General features: G+C 37.7%; 2 protein-coding genes across 2 annotated transcripts; both read left to right on the plus strand.

The window, feature by feature from the left end:
* Positions 1 to 331: 331 nt before the first annotated feature.
* On the plus strand, positions 332 to 7,293 carry orai2 (ORAI calcium release-activated calcium modulator 2). Its single transcript, XM_079607347.1, has 4 exons — positions 332 to 550; positions 2,154 to 2,199; positions 2,780 to 3,015; positions 4,903 to 7,293. Exons 2-4 carry the CDS (start codon positions 2,163 to 2,165, stop codon positions 5,476 to 5,478), a joined length of 849 nt encoding a protein of 282 aa, XP_079463473.1. The 5' UTR covers positions 332 to 550; positions 2,154 to 2,162; the 3' UTR covers positions 5,479 to 7,293.
* Positions 7,294 to 10,726: 3,433 nt separating this feature from the next.
* On the plus strand, positions 10,727 to 15,985 carry LOC306995622 (uncharacterized protein; the record flags this gene model as incomplete). Its single annotated transcript, XM_079607378.1, has 13 exons — positions 10,727 to 10,781; positions 10,919 to 11,023; positions 11,776 to 12,543; positions 12,646 to 12,740; positions 12,991 to 13,038; positions 13,156 to 13,534; positions 13,753 to 13,929; positions 14,117 to 14,242; positions 14,363 to 14,457; positions 14,742 to 14,789; positions 14,907 to 15,285; positions 15,497 to 15,673; positions 15,851 to 15,985. 13 exons carry the CDS (start codon positions 10,727 to 10,729, stop codon positions 15,952 to 15,954), a joined length of 2,556 nt encoding a protein of 851 aa, XP_079463504.1. The 3' UTR covers positions 15,955 to 15,985.
* Positions 15,986 to 16,193: the final 208 nt, after the last annotated feature.

Below are 16,193 nucleotides of genomic sequence, written 5' to 3' on the forward strand. Positions count from 1 at the left end.
ACACCCTCATCACGTGATATACAACTTAGTAGAGATCACGTGACTTAAGTCTGAATCTTGTCCGCGAACCGGTTCTTTTGATTTTTCGTTTCAAAGAACCGGTTCAAGCAACTGATTCAGTATTGGCATGGCATCCCATTCTTGTCATAACGTTTCCATACAATATTGTGTGTTGATAAAACTCATACAGTAAAGTAATAAACATATTTCCAGTAGATTTTATTTTTAATATTTCTGCTATTCGGCTCATTGTGAGTCATATTATTATTATGTCTATATGGCGGAGACGATTCTCAGTTCAATGAATTGCTGACTCAAGAACCGCTCAGACTGATTCAATTCGTGAATGAAGCATTCAGGTCGTTTCGTTTCGTGAACCCATTTTGTTCAACCGAAGATCCGACTCAAAATAACGATTCGTCCAGTAATCGGACATCGCTTGAACGGAAAAGCATGTCCAGCTAGAGCTGTCAACGTCCATTTCTCTTCGGTATCCACTTTCAATCGGCCCTTATGTGGATGTGAACACAAAAAGTGACTGGCAGCAAATGTGAGTTGGATGTGAGCGTATTGATGACTTCAGTACAGCTGTGCAGGTTTGATCTGTGATGCTTTCTCATTGTGTGCTTCAGTGGTCAGGAAAGGAAGTTGTGTGTGGTGAGAAACACATATGTGGCCTGGCGTTCATTGTACATAGCTCCCGGTTTGCAAAATATCCTCTGGTAGCCGCTAATGTTAAGAAGACTAACTCATATTTTTGTCCCAAGCGGATGCTTATGACGTGGCGCTCATTTAAATAACCAACACAACGCAGCTACTTTCATCTTTACAAAATAACCACATGCTTTTTTACAATATCGAGGTATGTGGAAAGCATTTTTTGTGGCTCCACTGTATGATCTGACATGAGCAACAGATCCTTACAAAATATTATGGAAATACGCTATATTTGCAAATGTCCAAAAAGCTGTTTAAATGTGTCTGCTTCCTGTGTTAAATTAGTTTGCATATCTAAAAGGGATATCTCATCCCAAAATGAAAATTTTGTCATATACTCGCCCTCGTGTTGTTCCAAAACTGTATGAGTTACTTTTACTCAAAAGAAGATATTTTAAAAACTGTTGTTAACCAGGCAGTTGATGGCACCCGTTGACTTCCATAGTATTTTTTATTATTATTCCTACTATGGAAGTCAATGGGTGCCATCAACTGTCTGGTTACCAACAAACTACAAAATATCTTATTTTGTGTTCAACAGAAGAAAGAAACTCATCCAGGTTTGTAACAACATGATAGTGAATAAGTAATGACAACATTTTCATTTTTTCTGTGAACTATCCCAATATTCTTTTTATTCTCTGATGGTGCTTTTATCTTGGTGTTATAGTTTTAATGATACTTGTATTGATACAAATCATTCACCGTATAACTAGGTGGCTTAGTAGTGATTCGGCTTAATTTTTAATGCAAAGGATTCAGAAGCTAATAAGTAACCAATAATCACTTTAAATGAAGCGCAAACCTCTATGTTCAGATGGTTAACCATTTTTAAAATGACATGTATAACATGTTGTGGTTCCCTAGTATTGTTTCCGCTCCATTAGCTACAGCCCTAGACTTGTATGGAGTGAATCAGGAAGGATAACTTTATGATATAGATGAACTGTAACAGCTTGCAGTGCAATAGTGTGAGTTGGTCTGGTGTGGATGCCAGTGAGGATTATGGGGAAAACATAGTTCTGGATTAGCCTATCATGTGAGCTGTCAGGGAATGAAAAAGATATCAGATCTACATACAAAGTAGGAGTTGGTGTCCTCTGGTAGTACAGTTTACAGATAAAACCGTTTTAAGAAATCTTGTATGCATGTTTTTTTTTTAGATTAGATATTAAGTCTGTGTAATGTTATAAAGAAGGTATTATTTTAAATTTTTGAAGGTATTAAAAATAAGTTACATTTCTCTTGTTTATATAATGATTTGAAGGGCGCTGTGAATACTACAGCACCATATTTCAGAGTTCAAGACAAATACAGTCCAGTTTTTCCTTCAGGGACAAAGATTTTCAGTTTCGGTTTTTACTTAACATTTACTAATTCTTATTGTTTTATTCTGTAACATTTTTTTTTTTTTTTTTTTTTTTTTTTTTTACTAGAGACGTGCAATGAAAACCAGTCCTAAAGCAGGGCAAGGTCAATCAGGTATGTTTCAGATTTATAAAATATTTTTTGCCATCTGATCATTATATCACACAGATATCTGAATGAATACCATATTTATATCCCATTGTATTTATAAGGTTCTTCAAAAAAATACCATCATGATGCATATCCTGAAAAATTAACAAAAATCATGACATTTCTATTGTATCATGTCCGGAAACATATATCTGGTTTTGTTACTTATTGAGTGGTCGTTTAAATCTTGTAGTCTACTTTTTCAATAGACTTCCTTTCTTGTATCTTTTTTTTTCAATGCAGAAGTAAGCTATTTTCTGTGGATGTGTGAGACTTACAATTCATAAGCCGCTATAAGTAAATAACTAGAAGAAAAAATAAATTGCAGTTAACAGTAAAAATGTTTGCACGACAAACCAGTGTTTTTATGTTTATGCAAATAAGTTTAATGACGACTAATGCCAGTGTGTAATATCAATCAGAATAAGAGATTGTTTTTGTTTTTGCTGAAATAACTGGAAGCATCTGGCACCGGAAGCCTCACACATTCACGTTACGAATGGCCACACACGCTCTGAAATTGTGATTAAACGATTATTCACAGCTAATATGAGCAGTGAGCTCAATGTGCCAATGGGCTCCCCCGCTCCCGGTGGCTCAGACCGGCTGCAGGATGGTGGTGGGATGGACTACAGGGACTGGGTTCGCCGCAGTTATCTGGAGCTGGTCACCTCTAACCATCACTCGGTCCAGGCTCTCTCGTGGAGAAAGCTCTACCTCAGCAGGGCGAAGCTCAAGGCCTCCAGCCGAACCTCAGCCCTGCTGTCTGGCTTTGCCATGGTCAGTATATTACACTGTGTGGTCCTTCAAATGTGTCTCTGCGGTCGAAAGCTTAGGCAGCTGACTTGTTACCTCACTGCCCGATCAGGAAAAAGGTACCTCACAAATCTGATTTGGGACAGACTTCTGAGGCAGCGTAACGGCAGCAAAATAGAGCGAGCTTTGGGGATAACTAAGCGAATATTTAATTACCATGATAGTAAGTTCTCACTAGAAATAACATCAAAATGGAAAAAGTTGGTTGATTTCTAGCTTACGGACGCAGCCTATGAGTCTTGTTTACTCACTATGGATTGTAAAGCTTGGATTTCTTAGAAACATTAGATGGTTTGGAGATAAGATTGTCTGAAACATTGTCCTGTGAAACTTTGAACCACTTTCGGCCAAAATAGATCATAACAGTGACCACCCACATGACCGGAAGTTTTTTTCACATTCATTTTCTCCATAGGGATTTCTCAAACATTCTTCAGTAAAGAGTTATGAAAGAAACTAACTCTGAGATGAATCGCACCATTATACACTTTGATTTGAAGCAAGCTAAAGTGTATGAAAAGACAAGACTGTAGCTAGTTCAATTATTATGAACTGTTTTTATTTTAAGGAGGACAAAACAGAATCATTATATGTGATTTTTTTTTTTAATATATATATATATATATATATATATATATATATATATATATATATATATATATATATATTGACGTAGATATAAAACAAATATTCAGACACACAAAGAAAGTGTAATCTGATTAACTTGACTGCATTGTTTGCAATGATTCATGGGAGTGGGCAGTATTTGTTGAGCTACCGTAGTTACAACATCTTCTCTAATAGAAGTGCAACAGTCGGCTTCTGGAGGTAATAACTCCATTCATTTTATATTTCCATAGGAAAATAATTTTTTAACGATAACTTATACACCTTTAAAGACAACCTTACAGTGAGCTACAAAGTTGTTAATCGATTGTATTTGTGTCTGTTGAAGACGTCAGCCTGCATTATTTCAACTTGTGAAAAACTACATTACTGGTAATGCTGATTAATTAAAATACTTCAATATGTGCATATTTTGCAATAAACCTTAAATATATTGTTTTTATATACATAATCAACATTTTTAAATGAATAGTTTTATATCTATCCATCGCTTTTAATTCGGTTGTGGTGTTCACAATGCTTCATGGAATTGTAGTTCTTTTCCTCACTAAAGCCGTTAAGTTCACAGTCTTGTACATTTTTATATTTTTGATTTTTAAATACTTTTTTGCTCCAAATCAAAGTTTGTAATGTTGTAATTCACCACATAGTGAGTTGACTTGGTTCATGCATGGCTTTAAACGCTTTAATAAAGACTTTTTTAAAATCCCTATGGGAGAAATGATTGGAAAAAAATACTTCTGGAACTGTTGCACTCTATTTGTGGATTTTTTTCATCGGGATTATGGGTAGTGTAGGTTTTTTTTGTTGGGAATTCAGCAAATAAACATTTTTTTTAATATATATATATATAAGAATTTAAAATGACAGACTTGCATTAATGTTTTTGGAAGAAGTCTCTTCTGCTCACCAAGGCTGCATTTATTTGATCAAAAACACAGTAAAAACAGTAATATTGTAAAACTGTTTTCTGTTTGTATATATTTAAAAATGTACTTTATTCCTTTGATGCAAAGCTGAATTTTCAGCATCATTACTCCAGTCTTCAGTGTCACATGATCCTTCAGAAATCAATCTAATATGCATTTGTATATTTTTTATCATTAAACAAAATCTAATGTGATTTTTACGTTTGATGTCTAAGTTTATATCAGATAAAAGCTGCTTTCAATTCAGTTCTCGTTTATGACAACCACTATAATGTCTTAATGTTGTCATGACCAGGTGGCCATGGTGGAGGTTCAGCTGGAGATGCAGTACAACTACCCACGTTTCCTGCTCATTGCCTTCAGCGTCTGCACCACAGTGCTGGTGGCCGTCCACCTGTTCGCCCTCCTCATCAGCACCTGCATCCTACCCAACGTGGAAGCCGTCAGCAACATCCACAATCTCAACTCCGTCTCCGAGTCTCCCCACGAGAGGATGCACCACTACATCGAGCTGGCCTGGGGCTTTTCCACCGCTCTAGGGATCATTCTGTTCCTGGCAGAGGTGGTGCTCCTCTGCTGGATTAAGTTCTTGCCGGTAGACTCTGGGACGCAGTCGGCGGCAATCCAGGCGGTCCTTAAGCAGCAGAACTGCAGCTCTCCTGCGCCTCAGCCCGGCTACAGCGGCTGGCAGGCGGCCTTGGCCTCCACCATCATCATGGTGCCGGTTGGATTGATCTTTGTGGTGTTCACCATTCACTTCTACCGTTCGCTAGTGCGACACAAAACAGAGCGGCACCATCAGGAGATCGAGGAACTGCACAAAATCAAGGTGCAGCTGGACGGCCACGAGCGAGGCTTGCAATCGGTGTGAGATCTAGGGATGCTTTTCGCTCCATTGCTAGACTCTTTAAGCTTTCAAGCACATCAAAACTCCTCGAGTCTTTCAGGCTTATTTTATTCTTAGAGGAAATGCCGTTTTGCCTGGTGAAAGGATGACTCGTGTAGAAACTGGGGAAGATTGACAGAAAAAGACGCACGTTTACAAGATTTCAAACAGAAGGGCTATTTATTTATATTTCTTTAAGCTTAAGGTCACTTTAAGTGCCATTTTCTCTTTCTATGCCTCTAAATACACTAAGTGAATATCGCAGAGTGGCTTTCTTTAATAGCATTTGCCTACTTCTCTTCCTTTTGCCGTGCCATCCTGGATCGATAGTGTGCCACAGATAGGGAGACCAAATGATTTGGTCTTGGATCCATTTTTGATCATAGCTGCCAGAGTCACTGCCAGAGTATCTTTGACTAAAATATCCAGCGTTTTCAGTGTACGTGCCTGTTTGAGCTTCAGTTTAAAGTGATTGTCCAGCCAAAAATGAACATTCGGTCATTATTTACTCACCGTCAGGTCGATCTAACCCGGTTTGACTTCTTCTTCAGAACACAAAAGAAGATATTTTGAAGTGTTTCAATGTTTTTGTCCATACAGTAAAAGTCAATGGGGTCCAAAACAACATTGGATCACTGTATGGACCAAAAAACCCACAAAGATGCTGTTTTAGCCGAGGAAAGAAAGTCATACAGGTTGGGAACCACATGAGGGTGAGTAAATGATGACTGAATGTTCATGCCTTTAAAAGTGAAGCACCACATAGTTTTATCTATGTTTAATAGTGGATGTGTAATACTGTAATTTTCCAGCCTGCAGAATTGCCATGGCAATAAATGATTAGTTTTAAAGCTGTTACAGAAGTATCGCTCATATTAGACCCACCGTATATGTAGTGCAGTATTTTTAGCTTGGGTGTGAAATCTAGACGCTTTAGCCATGCACAGTGCGCGCTTGTATTTCATTGAAACGTTTGCATGTGTAATGTAATGCACTGTCACTTGTCAAGCACAAAGATGGAGTTATTATCCATATTTCACACGAGTCCAACTGAATGTTATTCCTGTGAGCTACTCGAAGTTTACGCTGTCGATGACTATAATCGCACTCAAAGATGATTTGCTCCAAGAAATTACTTTTAATGGGGACAGTTAGTTATAACGTCACAGGCCGAGCTGAAACCGTTTAATGTGAACCTGTCGTCAGGCTCAAAATAATGTCTGATATTCATGTAACGAGTCAATTTGAGGAAAACATTCCAGGGGGAAAAGAAGTTGGACCAATTTCTGCCTGCCTTAAATAACTAAACTGTCAAAGGTGCACTTGTGGTGTAGTCCATGGAAATGATGTGTCTGGTTTGTTTGCAGTATGCAGACTGATTTCAACTGCTAGTTCTTTCAGAATGCAGAGTTATAGTTTGCAGCTTTGTTTTATGCCTGAAGCATTAATTTAATTTAATAGTATATTCATGAATCGACTCTGTAATTAGGCATAGTGAAGCGCTACTCTTGTCACAGTTGCTCAAACAAGGGAACTTGACCAAAATTGTTTGAAGGGGCTTTTAAAAAAGCACTTTGCTTTGGTGTGTGTGTGTAAAAATATCATTTTTGATACTTTTGTTGCATTGTGTGCCACACTATCAGTAGAGAAACTCAAGTGAATATCTAGTGTGAAACGTATTTTGCGTCCAGAACATGTAGCCGAATATTATCGAAACGTTATGTTGAGCATGTCCTTTCACACTCTGTCTGTACTTGTATGTTAATTTATGTCAAATAAACAGCCTATTTTGTTTACTTCAAAACCTTGTCATTTCTATGTCCAATGGAAATTAGCAGGAAATTAGGCATGCCTCTGAGATCTATTCAAGAAAAAAACCTGCTGTTTTTCCTTGTGACTGTTTTTATTATTTTGTTATAAGGAATGACTGAATCAGCAGACAAAGGGTGAATGTGAAAATGTCTGAGTCATGTCACTAAAATCTTAATTTCAGAACTAGAATAAAAAACAATAGGTGCTTCCCAATTCGTGCAGTATTCTAGGCTGTTTTGTAGTATTTAGTGCGAGTGGCGTGTTCACACGGAAAAGTGCACTTTAAATACCTGGATGACAAACTCAATTAACTGAAAAAACTAAGCCTGCCTCCGAATTGAGTTGGTACTTATTTTGAATAATTACTTCACGGACGCTAAAAAATATATATTTTGTGAGTACTGTGAATTCGGACATACTTCTTGTCACGTACTAATACTGTTTTTCGGCTTCTATATAGTAGGGAACTGAAAGTATGTGATTTCGGATGCAGCCGATGTGTGAAATGTTGGACACTTCATGCACTCAACTGTCGCAGTTTTAGTTACGTAGCGGACTCTGATGTTGAGTGACCGAATAACCTTACATTCATACACAGCACGGTTGTGTACATAGTGCATAAGTGTGTAATTTGGGACGAAACTAATATCTTATTAAAATTGCATCATTATAGTATTGTAATTGTTCTGCCTTCTAGTTAAAAACATCATTACAGTGATTATTTATTTTTTACCCTAGTTAAGTGGGAAATTACACTATTACAGTAAGAAAAATGGAAATTATAATAATTTGGCGTGATTGGGAAATGTCCTAATTGACACTAATGCACTTAATTGTGCTTAAATGTCAACAATGCAAACTAAAAAAAGGCACAAAAATTTATTACTTTTCTTTTTCGTGTAAAATATAATGGCTGTTATTTTGAGTTTGTGCTGAAATATGGCGCGGGCATGTTTGTGTGAGATTCATTTGTAGTGCTGCATTAGACTAATCCTGGTCATTAGTATCTGTCTTTCACTAACCGCGAGTGAATGGTCAGGTTTCACGGCTGTGACTGGCAGGCGCACATGAACCAAGGCTGCAGTCGATGTAACACGCTGGCTGAGGGAAACATTTCAAATGAGATTAAAGCATGGGTCTAGTTATAATGCATACGTCTAATATAGCCAACCTCTGCACACACATTTAAAAGAACATACATCAGCAACAACAACAAAAATATTAATATCCAAAATAAGGATATTGTAATAATTAGGGATTGTATTATTTCCAATAGCAACAGATTTAATATCTGTATTTGGAATAGAATGTTTCTGCATTACAAAGTATGTATAGGCCTACTGTGCATTTTTTATAGCATTGTTCTACATGCACATAGAACACCCAGGTAACATCGCCTACTTTAAGCAAATGTTTCCCACAGTGCAATGTTATCAGCTTCTTGGCATGACAAATGCACTGGAAGTAATATTTACCAAATAATCTTTTTTGACTAATTTAATTGGAGTGTCAATTTTTTATATAATGCACTGTACACCAGAAGTGTTTCGTAACTTAATTCTTGGCTATTGCGAGATATAAGCTTATTAGGTAGTATTTTTGATTAAGATGGAAAACATTTCAAGATTAATCTATCCTGCATTCACAATAGCTATTTCAAATAGAGCCATAAAAAAGTCAATTAACTTTGGTTACATCTGGAGAAAGAAAACCCATTACATTAGAAGAGTAGAGATGACAAAAGATTGTAAAGACGGAGGGTTACGAGCCATTGATTTTGATTCTGTAAATGGGACCCTGAAAATGAATTGGTTGAAATCCTTTTTAAACCACAATAATTTTTGATTTCATATTCCCAGAGAATTGTTTAAGAAATTAGGAGGAATATAATTTTTACTAAATTGTGATTTCACCGTTCAACGCCAATTAAATTTTCCCAATTTCATCAACAGGTCTTGTTGTACTCCTGGAAGATTTTATATAATCATAACTTTAAACCACACAATACACCATTATGGAATAATTATGGTTAGAAACAAATCACTGTATGACAAGCACTGGATGGAGAAAGGTATTTGGTCAGTGTCCCATTTAATTGATAGTAATAGTGGAATTATATCTCATGAAAATGTTTGTGTTAAATATAATCTCATTTGCAATTGAGCCAAATTTGAAGCTATACTAAAGCCATCCCTAATTCTGTTGTATGTTTAATTAAGGAAATTATCTCTTATTGTCTCTATGCTGCCACATCTTCCACTTTCAGTTGAAGGCCGTGATTTTAAAGGAAGCCAACTTTCAAACAAAACAGATTCAACAACATTTCTTACCCTATAATAGCTTATAGAAACTTAATTTCTCAAAAGATACATTTTATTATCTTTGTACATCACATTGGGCAACTGTAGTTGCAATGAATTGTGCTATATAAATACAAAGAAGAAAGAAAGTATAAGTAGTAGGCCTACAGTATAAATAATTATCATCTCACACATTGTTGATCTGTATTCAGACTTTTTTTTCCGCAACAGGACGTTTTCTATGCTATAATGTGTTTCTATAATAAAAACATATAGGCTACTATATCATCTTATACATTTCAAGAAATATGGAAGCAAAATTACCAAACATAAAAAAATTATAACTTTTCAGTCATGTTATCGTTGCAAGCACATTTTATTTATTATAATTTTTTTATATAATTTATTTTTATTATATAGTTAGCATCAAGCAAACAATATAGTTCTTATCCACAGTGATTCAATATTCTTAAACGAAAAGATTGAAAAAATGATTGCACAACCACCATAGGTGTCGATATATTTTTACCAAGTATGTAAATCGGCATTAACAAAAGAAGAAGAAAGTAGAAAGGCGCGCTTTTTCTCAACGACCGTTTCCATGGTGACTCGTCGATTCGTGGAGATTGTCTTGTGAGTTAACCGTGAACATCTAGGTTGGCTGATGTTTCCGGACGAGTATTTATAACCAGGATACTTCGAGCAGAGAATGTCTGCTTCGAGTAAGCAAGGTTTGTTTTAATCAACCAACAGTTCAGTGTATTTGACGGCAAGATAACCTTGCTTTCTTCATCGGCTGCGCAAATGCCGGTTTGAATGTTCGTTGTGATCGTATAGCTATTAACTCACTTGTCAAATGTTAGACACAACTGAATCGTTGTATAGTATTAAGCAAAATCGCGTATTTGTTTGAATCGAGATCGGGATCTTTTAATGAATAATCGTGCTGCTTCACACAATATGTGTCTCAGTCTCTTTTCAGGCTAGACATCATTATTAAAAAGAGTTTACATTAAATCAGATTAAATCTGGGTAATTTCAGATAGGCTACGTAAACGCAGTTTTAAACGTAAACATCCATTCCAAATCGCCTACCCAGAAGCCCCGCCCACAGAGTGACGATGACCAGTGACGCTGAGCCTGCATTGGAATGCATGAACGTGACGTCACAATCGCGTATTGTTAAATTAAAGCACAATTTTGCAGATTCTCTTCATTACTTTTTGCTGACCGTTTTCTATTGGCATTTCTCGCAGCGTAGTTAGTTAGCATTTGAAAAATGGGTGCAAAATTTTCTTGTGTTAAATGTGTAGATGTCTCTGACAGTGTGGACAATTTACACAAAAAAGAGAAAGGCAAGAGGAAGGCAAAAACCGGCAAGAGGAAGGCAAAAACCAGTAAGACCAGCTCAAGTCAAGGTAAGAAAGATGACCAGACATGTCAATGTTATTGGTATATGTAGAATATTTAAAGTTCTGTTTTTAAAGTTTAACAAATAATAATAATGCTCAGCTCAACCATTAATTGAGAACCTTTACCGGTAATAGAAAATTTAGTAACATGATACATTTGGTATATAATGGACACTACTACACACACCTTTGAAGACAGATGCGTAAATGCCTTTAAACAGACATTACAAATTACAATGTATTACCTCAGATAAAGTTTGTATACTGTCTTTACAAGTCATAACAAGGTGAAATTTCTCAAGAGTAATACTAATTATTAATTATGCTGCTTGACGTTTGCCCAGTAGGCCAAATTAATTGTCTGAAAATGAAGATGTTGTGCTAATCAGATGGCAAATTAATTAATTCTACATTTTAGCATTCATGGTTACCTAAAGGGTTACCAAGCAACATCTGGATGGCCCAATTAATATTCACACACACAACTGAATGAAACTTAATGTAGGGGTCTTGGTGTATGTTTTGAAGTTTGAACTATTTTTAATTTGACACTTAAACTGAGAACAGAACATTCCCACAACTGAGAAAGCCGAATGCAGGAATTAGACCTGTGTGAATGCCAAAAAACTCGCTTCATAATCTACAGCAAGCTTAGTTGCAGCAATATTAGTGTCTAGTAATGTGTACGGTTATGCAATCTTTTATTAATAGTATTTCTCTAAAAAACATCTTTTGGTTTATATAATTTCCCTCTTTAGATCAGACTCCTCAGCATGTCACCACCAGTACCAGTAAGGCTGAAGTCCTCAGCATTACAGAGGAACCTGGTCATGCTGAAGTCGATGACGAGTGGAGTGATGACGCCTTCCAGGACTTAGTCGGAGATTCGTCAGAATGGGGTGCCGACGTCCTCAACTCGTTGAGCTGTGTCTTCCCTGACTTTAATGTCAATACCCTCCAAACTCCAGTCTGTGTTGCGACTGACTTGAGTGTTGACGTCCTCCAAGCTACAGTCTGTGCCACATCCGACTATAGAGTTCCAGTCCGAGATGTGGCCGACTATAGAGCCAATGTCCCTCGAGTTCCAGTCCGAGATGTGGCAGACTGCTGTGTGGACGTCCCCCAAATCCCAGTCAGTACTACATCAGTTTCAGGCTTGGATGTGGCTGACTGTTTTGTTGATGTCCCTCAAGTTCCAGTCTGTGCCATATCAGACTGTAGAGATGATGTCCCTCAAGTTCCAGTCTGTGCAATATCAGACTGTAGAGATGATGTCCCTCAAGTTCCAGTCTGTGCCATATCAGACTGTAGAGATGATGTCCCTCAAGTTCCAGTCTGTGCAATATCAGACTGTAGAGATGATGTCCCTCAAGTTACAGTCTGTGCAATATCAGACTGTAGAGATTATGTCCCTCAAGTTACAGTCTGTGCCACGTCAGACTGTAGAGTCAACATCCCCCATGTCGGACCGACAGGGGACACTGTATCACCTCAGTTGAAGCAACTGGAGGATTATGAGATTATTAGTAAGTTGACTGTCATGACTCCAACATAACACAATACAGACAAACTTTTGATATTATATCTGTCTTTACTCATGTCAACTCCTTCTACTTTTCTTTTAACAGATGTCGGTTCATGCAGCTATGAACTTGTCAGAAAGCTCAGTGAAGGAGACTTTGGAAAAGTTTATGTCGGGATTCGCGTGAGAGATGGCCTTGAGGTATCACTTATTTTACTTAAAATATCTTCTTCTTCTTTTTAAATTGCCCTGTTTTACACTTGTCTCACTCTCCTCCATGTATCTTATGTTCACTACTTGTCAATTGTTAGACATGCTCTTCAAGTTTAGAGTTTAAATTCATGAAACTGAACATGTCTGTTCAAGGATAATGACTGAAATTATATGAACTCTGCACACATATTGTAAATAATTCTAACACAAATAATATCTTTTTTTAATTGTTGATCAGGTGTTGCTGAAATTCGCTGACAACGTGGATGTAGAATGGATCAACATTGTAAGTACTCAGTTTCTTTCAGTAAATTTTTCAATAGAAAAACTGGTATTGTCAGTAGTTTAGTAGTGGTCTACATCTTTTCTCCATGTAAGATCATAATAATTGTCTTTCTTCTAGGAGGGTAATCCTAAACCCGTTCCAAAGGAGATCGGTCTGCTAATTCTTGCCAACAAAGGCAAGAGGGTTCCCCAGATCATCCAGCTTCTGGACTGGGTCGAAGAGCCGGAACGATTCATTATGGTTCTAGAGCTGCCTACACCCTGTGAGAACTTGATTGAATTTCTAGGCCGCCACAAAGGCACCATCGAAGAGGACATAGCATCAGTTATCATGCAGCAGGCAACACTCGCAGCTCAAACATGCTGCCGACGTGGAGTGCTGCACCGCGACATAAAGCTGGAAAACCTGCTGATCAACCCGTACACCCTGGATGTCAAATTGATTGACTTTGGGTGCAGCGAAATCCTGACCAATGCGGGATACACGTCCTTTGCTGGTATGTATTATTCCTCAGAGCTGTAATGTGGGTCTCAAACTTTGATGACGGGTCAGAAGCCATTCGACTTGAATGAGTCTGGCTCTTACAAAGCATCATTTAATGGGATCCACCATTGTGAATCAATAGAATCAAATAATTTCTTGCATGCTAATGAATACTTCAAAATGTTGCTTTTATTACAAACTTACAAATCTGACAAAATCTCTTTCTTCCAGGCACCAAACCGTACTGCCCCCCTGAGTATGATTTAAACGGCGAGTATCACGGGGAACCAGCGACAGTTTGGTCACTCGGGATACTCTTGTTTGCACTGCTGTGTGGGCAATATCCAGAGTCAGAAGACTTGGACAAGCTCAATGATAACATCTGGACCAAAGATGGCTTGTCACAAGGTGAGATCTTCATTTCAGCAAAGGACACTTGTATTTATAAATCATACAAAATAGAACAAAGTAATACAAATGGTTGTGTGGGTAATGCAGTAATATTTATAAAATACTTTCAGCTTAGACTCTTAATCAAAGAGAGTGAGTGTGAAGTTTAAGATAATAATAGGACTTCTCTTCTCTTTCTTCACAGAATGCTGCGAATTACTTTGTTCTCTCCTGCAAAGAAAACCAGAGAAGCGTCTTGAATTGGACAATGTCTGTCTCCACAACTGGTTTAAGTATTTTAATTGTCAGCCTGAGGATAAAAAGATCATTGGTAAGTTTACTGTCATAACTCCGACATAACAAAAGACAAACACATGTTTGATACAATATCTGCCTTTACTCAGGCACAAAGCAGTTTTCATGTCAACTCTTCTTATTTTTCTTTTAACAGAGGTCGGTTTCTGCAGCTATGAAATCGGCCGGAAGCTCGGTGGAGGAGGCTCTGGAAGCGTTTATGCAGGCATTCGCTTGGAAGATGGCCTTGAGGTATTACTTATTTTCCTTACATTGTTTGTCTATCAAAATGTTCTTGCCCTATCTTATACTCGAATCAATCTCTTCTTTTCTAGCATTCTCAGTGTATCTTATGTTCACTACTTAGAGCACTTGACCTCTCAGACCTCTTTAAATTGTTAGACATGCTCTACATGATTAGAATTTAAATTCATGAAACTAAACATGTCTGTTTAAGTTTGATGACTGAAATGTGAACTCAGCACCCACATTGTAACTAATTCTAACACAAATCCATCTTTTGTTTTGTTGATCAGGTGGCGCTGAAATTCGCTGACAACGTGGGTATAGATTGGATCGACATTGTAAGTACTCAGTTTCTCTCAGTCTATTTTTCAATAGACAAACTGGTATTGTCAGTAGTTTAGTAGTGGTCTACTTCCTTTCTCCATGTAAGATTATAATAATTGTCTTTCTTCTAGGAGGGTAATCCTGAACCCGTTCCACAGGAGATCGGTCTGTTAATTCTTGCCAACAAAGGCAAGAGGGTTCCCCAGATCATCCAGCTTCTGGACTGGGACGAAGAGCCAGAACGATACATTATGGTTCTAGAGCTGCCTACACCCTGTGAGAGTTTGATTGAATTTCTAGGCCGCCACAAAGGCACCATCGAAGAGGACGTAGCATTGGGTATCATGCAGCAGGCAACAGTTGCAGCTCAAACATGCTGTCGACGTGGAGTAATGCACCGCGACATAAAGCTGAAAAACCTGCTGATCGACCCGTACACCCTGGATGTCAAATTGATTGACTTTGGATGCGGCAAAATCCTGACCAATGCGGGATACACGTCCTTTGCTGGTATGTATTATTCCTCAGAGCTGTAATGTGGGTCTCAAACTTTGATGACGGGTCAGAAGCCATTCGACTTGAATGAGTCAGGGTCTTACAAAGCATCATGTAATGGGATCCACCATTTTGAATCAATAGCATCAAATAATTTCTTGCATGCTAATGAATACTTGCTGCTTTAATACAAACTTACAAATCTGACAAAATCTCTTTCTTCCAGGCACAAAACCGTACTGCCCCCCTGAGTATGATTTAAACGGTGAGTATCACGGGGAACCAGCGACAGTTTGGTCACTCGGGATACTCTTGTTTGCACTGCTGTGTGGGCAATATCCAGAGTCAGAAGACTTGGACAAGCTCAATGATAACATCTGGACCAAAGATGGCTTGTCACAAGGTAAGATCTTATTTTCAGCAAAGGACTCTTGCAATTCTAAATAGAACAAAGTAATACAAATGGTTGTGTGGGTAATGCAGTAATATTTATAAAATACTTTCAGCTTAGACTCTTAATCAAATAGAGTGAGTGTGAAGTTTAAGGTAATAATAGGACTTCTCTTCTCTTTCTTCACAGAATGCTGCAAATTACTTTGCTCTCTCCTGCAAAGAAACCCAGAGAAGCGTCTTAAATTGGACATTGTCTGTCTCCACAACTGGTTTAAGTTCGATATTTATTAATTTAATTAAGCAAAAATCAGCACCCAATGACTGGACGGGCCCCCCCAGCTCCAGAACTCCCTGTCCCCACACACCAATTCACACCCTGCATTGATGTGCGGGTACGCTCCAGGCAGACCCGAGCTATACATGCCCAAGAACACCCTCTGGAAAAAAGATGGCTTCTCACAAGATCAGATCTTCATTTCCACAAAGATTACTTGTAATTATATATCATACAAAACAGAACAAACAAAGGA

This window comes from Phoxinus phoxinus, assembly GCF_949152265.1.
Source record: "Phoxinus phoxinus genome assembly, chromosome: 3".
NCBI classification, from domain to species: Eukaryota; Metazoa; Chordata; class Actinopteri; order Cypriniformes; family Leuciscidae; genus Phoxinus; species Phoxinus phoxinus.